A 13,985-nucleotide genomic window follows, 5' to 3' on the forward strand; every position below is an offset into this window, starting at 1 on the left:
TTAGTAAAATGCTTTTTACTAAGTAATTTTTCTAACCTTTCATCATTCTCTAGCATCTTCTTTGCCTTTCCATGTTTGTTTGCATTATTCCCAAATTATCATAACTTAGTACAGATTGATGTAGTGACTAGGCTAATGACATCAGGAGGCATAGAGTATACTAGATTCTGTCTTGGTTTTGCCTGAATACTTCTGTGCTCTATTTATTCCTTCTTTACTGGATAAGAAGTAATTTTGATATTTATATGCTCTTAAGTGGGAGAATCTGTGTGTTTGGGGGTGAACACTGACAACATCTGAGTGTTGCCTTTGTTTCTGTCTTGAGTCTCGGGATTTTCTTGGGATGGTGGTGACCATTAAATATGAATTTGATATTAGCTAGAATGATCTGGGATGTTTTATCTAGGATTGGAAATTGTTTGTCCAACAGAGAACTATTTCTCCACCCTGAGCACTGAATAGCTGTGAATTAAGATGAGCTGCATGTTCGGGTGCCACTGAGAACTTGAATCCAAAATCTGTCATAATCCAATAATAAATCCTGTCAGTTTTGCTGTACAGAGTAATATAACAGTGCAGCCCAAGCGGCGTGGAAGACCTGCCAAGGCGCTGGCGGGAGGGGCTGGCTCTATCTCAACTACGGCAGTGCGGCGGCAGTTGCTGGGCTTTGAAAAAATTTTGTCCTCTTCCATCCCACCCCCTTTTATCTCCACAGCAGTGGGAAGGCAGCAGCAGTCAGGAGAGGGAGGAGAGTGCTGGGCGCTGCTCAGAGCAGAGGGAGGAGTAGGAGACGGGAATGCATAATGCGTGAGTGACAGGGGGTGTGCAGGCGGCTGGCGGAGTCTAGAAGACGCGGATGTTTCTGTCCCAGGGTCCAGGTACGTTTATTGTCCCTCTCTCTGAGGCAGTAGTTTCTTTGGAAGCATCCTGTATCCTCTGCAGAGATGTTCCCTGTCCAGCCTGGTGTTCCGCAGGCAGCACCTGTTGCGGCAGGGACGGGGTTTAGCAGCGGCAGACGCTGAGCCTGCCGCTCATCCATCCATGAGGGGCTGCTGGAGGGTGAGTCTGCTAAGGTTTCTGTTGTTCCAGCAGCTTCTCTTTCTGCTCTGCAAAGCCAGGCAGGGTAGAGACAGTAGTCTTTCCAATGGAAAATTCTGTTCTCAGGGGATGCTATCGGGATGCCGCTCAGTCTGAAGCCAAGAATTTTTGACTCTCAAAAAAGAATAAAACATTGTCAGTTTAAATTAGGTGAAAATAGAAGGGGAGGAGCTGCCTATGCACTGTGTATTTTAAAGGAGAGTGAGTTGAAAGTAAGAATGAATTTTTCAAGTCATTGTCTAATAAGGAATGAGTTTTAAACATTAATAATTACAATATGACATGTAAGTGATTACAATTAGAAATACTGCTTTTTCTTCTTGCTTTTGATGTGTTGATTCTATGTAAGACATTGCATAATTCACTCTTGCTAACCCAGATAAAGTTAAGATCAAATGTATATGGAAATGCTTGCCAAAAATCAGTCATTGTTTTTTAATGAGTCTGTAATTGCTTTATAGTACAGATATGAAATAACATGTGATTTAAAAAAATCTTATTCATTATATGGAAGCCAAAAGTGTTTTTTTTTTTCTTTATAGTACTTATGCATGTTTTCTAGAACAGATCTTTTAGTTAAGTATTAAGTATTTTGGGACACAGCCATGAGGGCTGTTTAAGAACTGAAGGTAGAGTGTGATATATTTAGTTTATCTGTCCCTTAAGCCTAGAACAAGCTTCTCCTACTAAACAGAGTTTAGTGTTGAAAGACTGAAAAGAACCAGATTCCTGAGGAAATAAAATAATTTGTGGTATAATAGGCTTAAAATTGAAACTGTCAAATGTTTGATAATATAAGAGCTATCACATTTCAAGGGTATACAATTTCTAATTTGTGGTTGCTACTGACATTTATGTTTTTATAGATTTCTAAAGCACAGTTTTGTGCTTTAGCAGTTTTCTAGTACAGTTTTGTGTTTAAATAGCTTTAGATGAAGATATCAATTATGTTTACTAAAGTTACCTCTGAAAAAATTAATTAACATCGATAATGGGAGCACATCTTATTAGACTGTCAGCGTCGTCTCTGTCCTGGACACATGAAAATTGATGGGAAACTGTTATATGTATTTGTGAAATCTAGTGCTGGGCAGTTTATTTGTGCTATCAGTATTTTTAAGGTTGAAAAACATTGTTGGAGGAATTTCAAATTGTTGGTGCTAGTGAATGAGATTGATCCTCATGCATTCAAATCTACTGTGCAATTCTTCCCTGAGAAATTGTTGTAAGCTTTATTTGAAAGAAATTTTCAGAACTGGGTCTAAATCATAGCCTGTGTTAAAATCTCTACTACCCATGGATTTTTATTTAAGCTTATTATCTTCAGTATGTTTTTATTTGCTTTGGAATTCCATTAAAAAAATAGAGTGCTTAAACCTACAAATGCTTACATGAATATTTCGCTTAGAATGTAAATATGATGACTGAAATTAAAGTATTGGAAAAGCTATGATAGCATATTCCTTTAGCTGTGTAACACTAAAAAAGAGTACCACTACAGAGGTCTGTGAGGATCTCATTCATTGGGCAGCAATGATTTATAGCAATTTGTGAGAAAAATATTGATGGTTTATAAATCACCTTTGACATTGTTACACAGCTACCATCGGAGTTCAGAATTGTGACATGGTAACAATAAGGGGATATTTAAAAAGCATGGTTTAAAATTGTTTATGAGCTTAACAGAACTTTAATTTTAGAATGTTTCATTGAAAATTTGGAAAAATATGTTCTTGCATCATACTTTTAAGAAAGGGAAATTTAAAATTTGTCTCAGCTACATCAGAAGTGTTTTAGTCCCAGGTGTTTTGGAAAGCATTGGAACAGTAAAATTTATGTATGACTCTTGCTATTATTTGAGATAGAGTATCTGATGCAATTTAGCTAAATTTTATTTCTGAATAATACCAGCCTCTTCCAAGGTGTTCCTGGCATCAGTCAATTTAGTTGTTCACTAAGAAAAACAAAAATGTAGGTAGGCAATAGTAAATAAAAAATATATGCTGAAATTATTTGCTCATGGACTATTAGGCCTTGACCTTCTAAAAATATGGTCACATATATAATTATTTTTACGTGTGTAATCCTCTTGATCGACTGTAGTCATTTGTAGAAATTGTGCTTGTATTACAACTCTACAAGACTGGCCAATTATAGTATAGCCAGTATACATATATAACTGTATATAAATATATATAAGAATTGTATATATATTAAAAACTGTTATATACACATGAATATATCAATTCTTTTCCTCTATGGAAATGAGTATATTTAGTGTCTAAATGCTTTTCTCAATATATTTTAAAAGTCAGGTGCTCTATAGTATCTCCATAATAAAACTGAATTTTAAAAAGGCAATGCCATAGTTCCAAAATTGGAACTATGACAATTGGCATTGTCATAGTTCCAAAAATTCAAGAATTATGTCTGTCTAATAGGACTGTCATTACTATTTCTTAAGGAAAGAAAAGAAAAAGACTGACAGGGGAAAACAATACTACCTGCCATTTGTCTTAGTCCAGGTGGACCCACTGTAACATATTTTATTTGGGGAAAAAAATACTGAATAACAAATATTTTTGCAAATTTCTGCAAACTCTCACTTGCTTAAGTCACTTTCTCAGTGGATAATATCACTGGGAAATACTTTGTGTAAATAAACACTTCCAAGATCTAGCTTACTTTGTGTATGAGAACTTGAGGCAGTTTTCAGATAGAATTTTCAAGCTATAAGTCTGAAATATGAAAAAATGAAAAATATGAAAAAAATGCTTAATAGATTGGCTTATGAGTATTTCCTATAAAACTAAAGTTCTTGTATTTTCTTGTACTGAAACAATTTGAAAATCCAAACCAAGGCTGTAGTTAAGATAAGTATGCTGGTTCTTACTGAAACAAGCATATTTGACAGACTAAATTTATCTGGTGAAGTTAAACAACAGAGAGGATGCTTTGCATGTTTATCAGAGCTTTTATATTTGTGGATTATTTTAATCAGGACAGAATTTTCTCAAGAATGTAACAGCAATATGTATTTGTCCTATACCATGATATTTTTGTTGATCTAATCTTCTATAAATTCATTAATTAGAAAAATGTTGTGACTCTCATTTTCTGATGGCAAAAAAAACTTCTCAGTCACTTATCTTGGACTAGTCCTATATGTTACTGCTCTGAATTGTTTCAAGCTTTACTTCATTAGGGATTTAACATGGCCTTAATTCAGCCATCTGTTACGGTTTTGGCAGGCCAACAGATCTGAGGTTTTGATAAGAGCTTTAGAAATTTCCCACATTTTTAGAGGTTAGGAAGAGAGCTACCTTTATGAATAGATTTTGAAGAATTCTCAGCAAGACAATGGTGCAGAAGTGGGGTAAAAAATGCTTGTCATTCTCTGAAGCTCAGGGTCCTCTGTCTGCCTTTAGCTTTGCTGAAAGGCAATTAGCATTTCAACTAGCCAATTTGGTTACATGCAATGAAGTATGTGGGTTTGTAATTTGCTGCTTTTGGCTTGGTGCTGTTGAGAACTAGCTTTGTGTAATCCTCTCAAAGCACCTTTCTTTCCTGCATAGTTATTGTTACTGGTCTTAAATAACTAATCAACAAAAAGGTTTCCTTGTCTTGGACTGCAGGGTGCCTTAGAAGAATGAAAAAAAATACCCAGTTAATAAGGGAATTATTCTAATTATTAAATAGTGATTAATAAATTGTGACATGGGTTAAAAGGTTTAGAAAGTCGGGCAAAGTAGAATACATGATAAAAGTAGTGTAAGAAGGCTTTGGATCCAAACAAATTTTGCTTAAGGGTTCTCTTCTCTGAGAAATAAATACTTTATTATGTATTTATTACATAACTATTTAGATAATTTAGATAATCGTGTTTTATCTAAAAACAAATTGCCCAGGTTTAAGGGATAAATGCATAGTATAGATTAGAGTGAGGGCCCCATACTAAACTAATCATCTTTACAAATTACACTAATGTGTTTTTACTTCTACAGAAACAAGTCTTTGGGGGACTTTGTAATACACAGATTCTTTAATTTGTTGCAATCTAATGAAAAATTATTACATTTTGCTGTAGAAAATAAGCTGGTTTTATATATGCCCTAAATTCTTGTATCAAATAATATGCTTTTATGACCTCAAGAAAATCTCGCTGATTCAATTCTTGTAATAATTAGGGAACACATTAAAAATTCCGTTTGGTTCATATATGTGTATTAAATTGTGAGAACCCATTATGGATAGCAACAGTTCTGTCAGTGTACCTGAAACAATGCCATCTAATCCTCGCTGTGAGGTTTAATTTTGCTATTCTGTACCCTAAAGTTTTGGTGTTTTTTCTTGCAATAAAATTATGTATAAAGTATGTAAAATTATGCTTCTATTTTTCATTTGAAATATGAAAAAAATAACCACTGTACTGCAGAAACTCATGATTTCTTTTTCTGTTATATGCTATTCATTCAGGGCATGGAACTTCCTTCACACCAGATAGTAGGTGTTTGAAACTGTGATTGTTTTGTCCTCAGCTGCCAACATATGTTCTCAGCATTTGTTATGTCAGAGCATGGAGGATGTGCAAGAAACCTACAAAGTTCAGATACAAATGGAAATTATTGTGAAGTTTAAGATCTCTACTGAAGTATAATAAATGGCTGATTTGCCATGAAGCCAGCAGACCTTCATCAGCTGGATTTCTGGTTTCATATGTGTGAAGAGTCTGATCCTGTGGCATGCTCAATCATGCAGTTACTCCTTCAAATATGAGCTGGGAGTACTAGGCATTTTAGTGCAGGGCTTGCTTGGTTTTGATTTAGTTTGGTAGTTGGTTTTTTGTTTGTTGTGTTTTTTAAATCCCCTTGCTTTTTGATGCAAAAACCAGTTTAAGAGAGCGTATAAGTGCTTACTTATGTAATTATTTGTCTGAAGTTAAAGTTACTGGTGCAAAAGTTACTAGATGCAAAGTTACTAGGTAAAAAGCTAGCCCTGGTTCTGGAATACCTGGTAAATTAATTTCTGTTTGTGAAAGATGTCTACTGTGTTCATTAGAACTATATGGGTGTAAGATGTTTTCCAGTGTGATGCTGAAAACTATATATTTACCTTTTACTTAAACTTGTACTGTATGTAGGAATGTTCAAAAACAATGTCTTGCTTTTCACAGTATGTAGTTAAACCTATATATTAATAGATTCTTGTCAGTTGTGTGAGATAAATTGAAAGTTAGGCAGATGAATTTGTGTGCTTCAACATTAAGCAAATTCAGATCTCTACTGGTGTACTTTTAAACATTGTTAATTAGCGGATTTCAGCCAAAGTTTATTTACAATAAGAGAGATCAGACTCTGATCTCTGTTCTAAATTTAAAATCACCTTAATAGCTCCAAGTTGTTGCACTGGAGGTAGTGTGGGTAAAAATAATCCAGATCTTATAGCTAGTCAAAATTATTTCTTGGTTCTCTGTTTGACATGAAAATTATAAGGTAGTTGCAGATTTTTGTAGAAGATTTTTGTTTCCTCTGCTTGCTGCTAGAAGTGCTGGATTCTACACAGCATGAGAGTTTTGCCCTTTATTCGCTGCTCAGAATTAGAGCAAGTGGTTACATCAGAAAATCTCTGACATTGCTGGGCAAAAGAGATAGCATTTGGTTCTTCATTGATGATTATTTGTTTTAGAACATAAAAATTAAGAACACAGTTTAGATCTACTCCAATTCTTCTGAGAAAATGTAAAGAAATTGGCAGAAAACTTGCAAGGGGTACTCTGGACTTCTTACACTTTTTAACTCTGAGCGACCTCTCACAACAGGCTGAGATGATTTGGAAATCTCCTTATGCTTCTGTCTTGGTCTCACCTTTACTGCTTTACGTATTGGTTCCTGGCTGTGAGGATAAATGTTCCTTCCTGACTAGTAAATATAAAAATAGTGGCAGTCAAGTTAAGTATACTTTTTTCCTTAGCATAAGATGTCTGTTTTGAAGGATGCATGCCTTTTCTAAGAAAGGGTGATTGAATGAGCAAGAATTATCATATGAGGATTTTCAGGTTACGTTAAATTTGCCATTCCCAGTAATACCTATGGTAATAGATAACATGATTTAAGAAAAAAATGCTGCAAACATTAGAAAGAAAGTGGTCAGGGGGATAATTGACTGATGGCAGTGTCATTAATTTCAAATGCAGATAAATCTTTTTAGCACCTGATGTTCATTGATACTGTTCTGTCAAGGCAGCAGTAGTGACTAGGGAAGCGGGCAACTGAGGCCAAAAACTTCAGTGTAGTGAAAGTGGATCAAGGGGTTTTTAGCACCTAGTAGTGCTAAAAATTTGTGCATTGGTTAGCACTTTCCTGTGTTAGTAATAAGAAGGGGAATGTCATCTGGCATGCCTTTGTAGTAAAGAGAAAACATGCAGAGTAAAGGAAAACATGCAGAAGAATGGAACACTGAAGAATGTTCTTGGAAACTGGTGAGATAGACTCTGCAACTATTAGCATGGTCCAGAGATGCACACGAAGTCAGTGTAATTCTAATTTTTTATTCACTTTGAAGCCGGTTGAGGACAAAAAGGGAATATAGGTGGATATTGTTTTGAAATAACACCTTTTGAAAACTCTCTTTTGCAATATATATGAGAGTGAGAGGCTTACTTATTCCACATCTAATCAAAAAGCCCAAACCAAAGAAGGAAGAACAACCAGCAGAGCAGGTTTGAGTAATGTCTGCTATCCATATGCTGTTTTTTGTTGTGTCCTGCTTTTTCATATGTGTAAACTATGGGAACTTTGAGGCAAGGAAAAAACAAGTCTGAAATAAAATATTTCTCCTTTAATTTGGAGCCTTGACAACATAAAAAGGAGAAGTTTAGTAAATCAAAGTTTTTGTAACCCTGTTGCTTTCCCAGGTTATTCTCCAATACTGTTGTATATGTCAAGAAGTTCTGAGAATAGCTAAAATAAAAGAATGCTGTAAATATGGAGGGTTTCAATATGTTTCTACAGCATAGAAAGGTCATTGCAGCAGTGGCAATGACCTTGTGAAACTTCTTGCTCTACACTGTTCCTGTGTCCTACAGAGAATTGCCACTTCATGTATGAAAGAGCACATGTATCTGTCTTCTATTGTATTCAGCCAAAGATGCTGCTGGGTGCTGACATCTCTGCTGTGAATAGACTGCTTTCTGGCAACCATTGATAGTTGTAATGCTGTACTCAATGCAAAGTACTAGGCATGCCAGTTTTATAATATTTGGCCTGTCTGGGTATTTGTAATCATGGGAAGTAAACAAGGGCAGGCAGTGAAAAATGGACTTACTTTTGCTTGTCTGTGTCTGTGGGCTTTAGCAATATACAGTGAGTTGTTTAATGATGGGCAAGTGGTAAATCAGGTTGTAGCTTCTGGATGGCAATGGCGCTTCTTCAACTCATTGCTTCTCCTGTGAACAGCAGTGACAAACTCTGAGGTAAAGAGTATTTAATCCCTGGTTCCATCTGCTACTTTGTTCATGAACTCTCTTTCTTTTGCCACTTCCCATTTCCTGTCCAGCATTTTATGCTTATTTCGTTTCAAATTTTTAATCTGGAGCAGCCCTTTCATTTCCCTTCTTGGTCTCTCCATGTTCCATTGGGCTATAGATTCCCTCACACTTCAAAGAAAACAGCCAGGAGCTCTTTTCATTCTTAAGGGTTTAGTTTATTAAGCACAGAAGCTGGTGTAAAAATCTGCTGAAAAGACCATTCATTCCTTATAAACCTTAAAGTCTTCATCTGAAATTTGTTCCAGAAACTGACTGGGAGCAGCAAGCTAATCCTGGTGATTCAGCAGTTTCATAAGCGTTCCTTGGACAACAGATTGAAATGCTATTCCTTATATAAATTGTGACAGTATTGTGGAAATTATTGTGTGGAATCAGTATATGATTTGTTCGATTCTACACTAATATTTTGTATTTCAGTGGAAAATTCAAATTTGCTTCGAAAAGTGTCATAAGATGCATACTCAAAGAAAGTGTTAGGGATCATGACTCAGAATTCTGAGTTAGATGTCTTTACTTTTTAAAAACTATATGGTTCAAGAATGAGATGTTTTTTAAATTCTTTAATGCCATTAAAATGTCTAGATTATTATTTGAAAGGTATAGTTTGGTTTTGATGCCAGAAAATTTTATTATGAATCACTTAGAAACATCATCTAGGCCTCAGTACCTAGCATTGTTTGGAACTACCACTGGTACTACAAATGAATGTTTGAAATGGCTTAACTGAGAGCATGACAACAATATAGTTAATCAATTGAACATAATCTAAAGATGTGTGATCTATTGCTTGTAGTTGTTATAAAAACATTGCAATGATTTTGGCTTGTTAAACTAATTTAACTAGAATATGTCAATATCCTGGATGGAGAGAAATGAACTCGATATTTAGCTGAAACAGAGGGAAGTACTTGATCACCAAATGCATGGTTTACCAAAACTTAGCAGTGAACAAGGACTAGAGTTTCATCTTAATTTAAAAAGCAAGTTACAAATTAGGGTCACCAGTGGTTTGATGAGGTGAGGGAAGTAAGAAAGAGTCTTGTAATCCATGATCTTGCAAAGGCTTCTGCTGAACTTTATGCAATATAATTAATAAAAACCAAATTGTATTCCCACATAAATTAATGTGGTGTATAAAGTGAGTTCATTTTTAATTAAATAAAATACTGGGACCCATAATATGTCTTCAGCTATTTGAATAAATTAGTCTTGTCTTAGTGTATGGTTTTTTATTATATTATATTGTATGAATTTAAAAAGAAATCACGATTTTAAAAGTGTAGTTTATATAAATAGAGTAAAAACTACTTCTGGTAGGCTGTGCAAAGTAAATCTTAGTACAAATAACGCAACAAGGGAGGATACACACCAGTTGAATAATTGATGGTATGATTGTGACACTTCTCTTGTTCCACAGGAGTAATCCTATAGTTTTAGAATGCTCTCTAGTAGAAGTAATAGAATTCAAGTAATTCTAAACTTCGTAATCTTGCCCTCAAGGATCATGTTTTCAGTATTATTTACTAGAAGCATGTACCGTGGGAAGGTATTGGCGAAGTCTGTGACAAGGTAACAGCTGAAGCTAAAAGGTCAACAAATTCCTCAGTTTAGGATAGATGGTGCCTGCTTCTGCAGAGTGTCTGAGAGTTTACAAAAGTTAGATAACTCTTTTCTTTCCTGCTTGAAGCGATTTTTTGTTTGTTTGTTTTTTCAGAGCAGTTTCACATAAAACTAGGAAAAAAACCCTTGGAAGTGCTGACAATTTTAAATTCTGGGGGGCTTATATATATATATCTTTTATCTTTGCTTCCCACCATAAGTTTTGCTGCACTAGAATTACTGAATTGATAGATATGTGAGAATTAAGCATTGTCTCTGTTGTTCTGTTACATACTGAATTCCCAGTAAGAGCCATAGATATCTTGAAGGACTGTGTTCCTGGTAATAGAAGCTTAGAGTCGTGTGAAGCTATGCAGCAAAAGCATTACTGTGTGACATTTTTTTCAGAAATAATCAGACAATTGTCTGAGTGGTGGGTGTGAAAAGTAGGTGGTGATAAGAGTAGCTGTTTTACTAGAGAAAATAGTCCTGACTTTTTGCTCTTACTTTTTTTTTTGTTTCACTGTTCCCTCTGTGATGTTCAACAAATCTAGATGAATTTATTGTTAAAGGTAATTAAAATCAACTAACTTTATCAAACCACCAGACTTTGCTTGGAGGTCCTCTGGAAAACATTGGGGGTTTTCTTGACTGTACTTCCAATTTGTACATAGTTAATAAGATGTGTCTGTGGATCTCTTTGTTCTTTAGCTTGCCTGGAAGCATTTTAAGTCTTCACAACATAAAATTTATCCTTGCCCAGACAGAATTTGTTGAAAGATGAATCAGACTTGAAATCTTTCTGAAGCTGCATTGGTTTAAGTGGTCTGAAGGCTATCTTATTATCTGTTCAGTCCAGGATTAAAACTATCTGACTGCAAACATAAATCATTCAGAATATGTGCTGGACCTCAGCTCTGATTCAAATTTGACACATATTTTACAAAAATGTGTTTTAATGTACGCATGACATTTGCCATTTCAGTGATGATTTATGATTAAATATTCATAACTGCCACTCAGATAATGAGAGCAAACTGCTCTGCGAACATGTCCAATCTTAATGTTATTAATATGCAAATATTAGTGTAATATGTTATAGACAGTTTATACAACCGCAATTGACCAGATTTTTCTGGTAATTGTAACACTTGAAAGGATGATTTTAAGCAAATTGACATTTTATTTAAATATTTAATTACACAAATACTGCTGGTACCTTTTGTACAGAAATTTTAAGGAGTAATAGGGTAAAATGGTGATTAGAGATTAAAAGAAGCTTGGTGAGGGAACTAATTCAATTAAAGTTTGATGTTGTAATGCATTTTGATGTTTAGAACACAACTTTATTCTCTTGTTTTTTTCCAAAACCTCTAAGATCCTTATGATAGCAATCTGCCCTGTCCAGCATCCACATTCTTAGTTCTGGTCAGCACTGTGCAATATAAGCCTCTGCAGAACAATGCAATAATTTGAAATTTGTTGTTAAAAGTTTTTCTTTTACAGTATCACACTTTCACAGATGACTTCCCTGGGACTTAAAATTGAATTTTACATCACAAAACTGGACTCTGATGTAAGAGAAATTGATAATGTAAAAGAAAACATTGGTTTTAAGTTTGCATAACCTAACAGAAAATAATAGATGTTGTGCAGAAACAAATGAAAATCAAAGTCTGCCTTTATAAAGATTGCAATGGCCAAGTAGCACAGCTTTTCTCCAGGACAAGAGCACATGAAAGGATCATGGGATAAGACTGAAATACATATTCAAATGCGTGAGGATATTTCACGATGCATAAGATGTCAGAAAATGATCTGTGAGATGACTGCAAGTATCCAACCCTTCACCATTCCTGTAATTTTTTGTGTGTTTTTAGAGACAATCTAGAGAGCAAAGAAAGTGAAAATTGAACTGTCAACCTTGAAGTTAATTATTGTTGATTGAAAATTAAAACAGTTTTGACAATGTAAAAAAAAATTGTTTCTTAAAAGAAGCTCCTTATTCCTCCACTGGATGAAGTTGATAAGTACTGTATCACTAAATGAAAATTGTAAAAGTAGAATTAGAAACATATGATATTTACATTTTATGACTTGGTTGTAGAGGAGGCCTCTGCATGTTTTTATCTCATTCAGACACTCACAAAATGATCATGGGATGTGAAGATTTGAGAGGGACAAACTGCATTGGTAAGGTCAACCACAAATGCTTTATGTATTTTAGATTTACAATTTATTTTAATATCTTTTTTCTACAGGGATGCCCTCTGCTTCTTTATTAGTTTATTTGCTTTTAACATTACTCATTCATTTCACATCTGGAGAATCAGAAGTGAAGTTCAGTGGACAAACAGAATTTGTAGTCAATGAAACAAGTACGACTGTTATACGCCTTGTAATTGAAAGGACAGGGAAGCCTGCTAACATCACGGCAATTGTGTCGGTAAGAAACCATGGCAGTTATATTCTCAATAACTGTGGATAACTTTTTAAAGTGCTTTTTGGGACTCAGATACATGGAGAGTTCTGAGTGTGACTGATAAGAGAGACAGTGAGAGTGACAAAAACCTCTTTGTTTCTTCTCCTCTGAACTTCTAATTTCACTCTTCTGAGAGGAAGAATAGTCTTTTTCACAATAGTTCTTTCAAGACTTTAGGTTCTATGAAGGATGATTCAGGTGTGCTAGCTATGCTGGTTCAGAGGCTTCTCTCCAGTTAGTCTCAGTGCCCTGCTGTAAACTTAGTCTTGACCGTTTGCTGTTTTTACATGACTGCCTTTGTAATCTGTCCTCTAAACACCTAACTCACAGTAGAATTAGGGGAATTTTCTTATCTTGACTGAGATGAAAGGAGGGAAATCCTTTTTAGAAGACTTAATCTCACCAATTTTCATGATCAAATTGTTAATCTAGGTTGAGTGCCTAGCCTCCTTCCAGTACTTAGAATGGAAGGCAGAGGGCAGTTACATCCTAACGTAAGTTTAATTCATGTAGAGTATTATGACATGTATAGATCTATGCTTCCTGCAGAGGCATAGCTTTTCCAATAAAAAACCTTTTCATATGTTACATTTTGCAAAAGATACCAAATTGCAGGGAAGGAAGTCATAAATAGTTCTGAAGAAAGCATTCTATTCATTTTATTGTTTCTTTTTTTCACCTGTTACTCAGCATGAATAAAATGGGTTATTATCTATGTACCTTCTGTCTAGAAATTAACTCTATGACAGCAGGGGAAAGAATTATGTGCAGCGGGAAGACTTAGAGCAGCAAAGAGGGAATGAAGTCTGTTTGAATGAGTCCAGAATGGTAATGTAGAGCATTGAAGAAGAAGGAAATGGCATTTGTTGTGTGTTTATTACAGATTGATGGAGAAAACACAGGAGACTTTTTTGACACATATGCAGCTGCATTTATACCTGATACAGAAACAAACCGAACAGTGTATATATCTGTCTGTGATGATGATCTTCCAGAAGCTGATGAAACATTCACATTTCACTTGACATTACTGGTAAGTTTCAATTTTTCAGTGCATCTATTCCACAGAAAACAGTGGATAATCTAATATAGGTGAAAGATATTTCATTCATTCACTGTAAGCTGCATATTACAGTGTGGTCTTACTGCTTGTGAACAGTAGTAGGTAAGAGCTAAAATCTGCAGTCCAAGCAGGATGATGCTTATTGCTCTTCAGAAAGTTTGCATTTCTGTGGATATCTCTTTGTCATGTTGCTGCAC

The 13,985-nt window shown here is 35.0% G+C and overlaps 1 protein-coding gene across 8 annotated transcripts in view; it reads left to right on the top strand.

Moving 5' to 3' along the window:
• The first annotated feature begins 614 nt into the window (after positions 1-614).
• The window catches only part of ADGRV1 (adhesion G protein-coupled receptor V1), a 273,337-nt gene continuing 259,966 nt past the window's right edge, over positions 615-13,985 (top strand). For 6 of the 8 annotated variants that reach the window (XM_026797296.2, XM_026797297.2, XM_026797291.2 and 3 more), the window contains exons 1-3: positions 621-878; positions 12,505-12,689; positions 13,609-13,758. In XM_026797296.2, coding sequence (XP_026653097.1) covers positions 857-878; positions 12,505-12,689; positions 13,609-13,758 — 357 coding nt within the window. In that variant the 5' untranslated portion in view covers positions 621-856. Of the gene's footprint in view, positions 879-12,504; positions 12,690-13,608; positions 13,759-13,985 lie in introns of all 8 variants that reach the window. The other 2 variants (XR_003381833.2, XM_074532778.1) reach the window with 2 other exon arrangements.

This window comes from Zonotrichia albicollis, chromosome Z (assembly GCF_047830755.1).
Source record: "Zonotrichia albicollis isolate bZonAlb1 chromosome Z, bZonAlb1.hap1, whole genome shotgun sequence".
NCBI classification, from domain to species: Eukaryota; Metazoa; Chordata; class Aves; order Passeriformes; family Passerellidae; genus Zonotrichia; species Zonotrichia albicollis.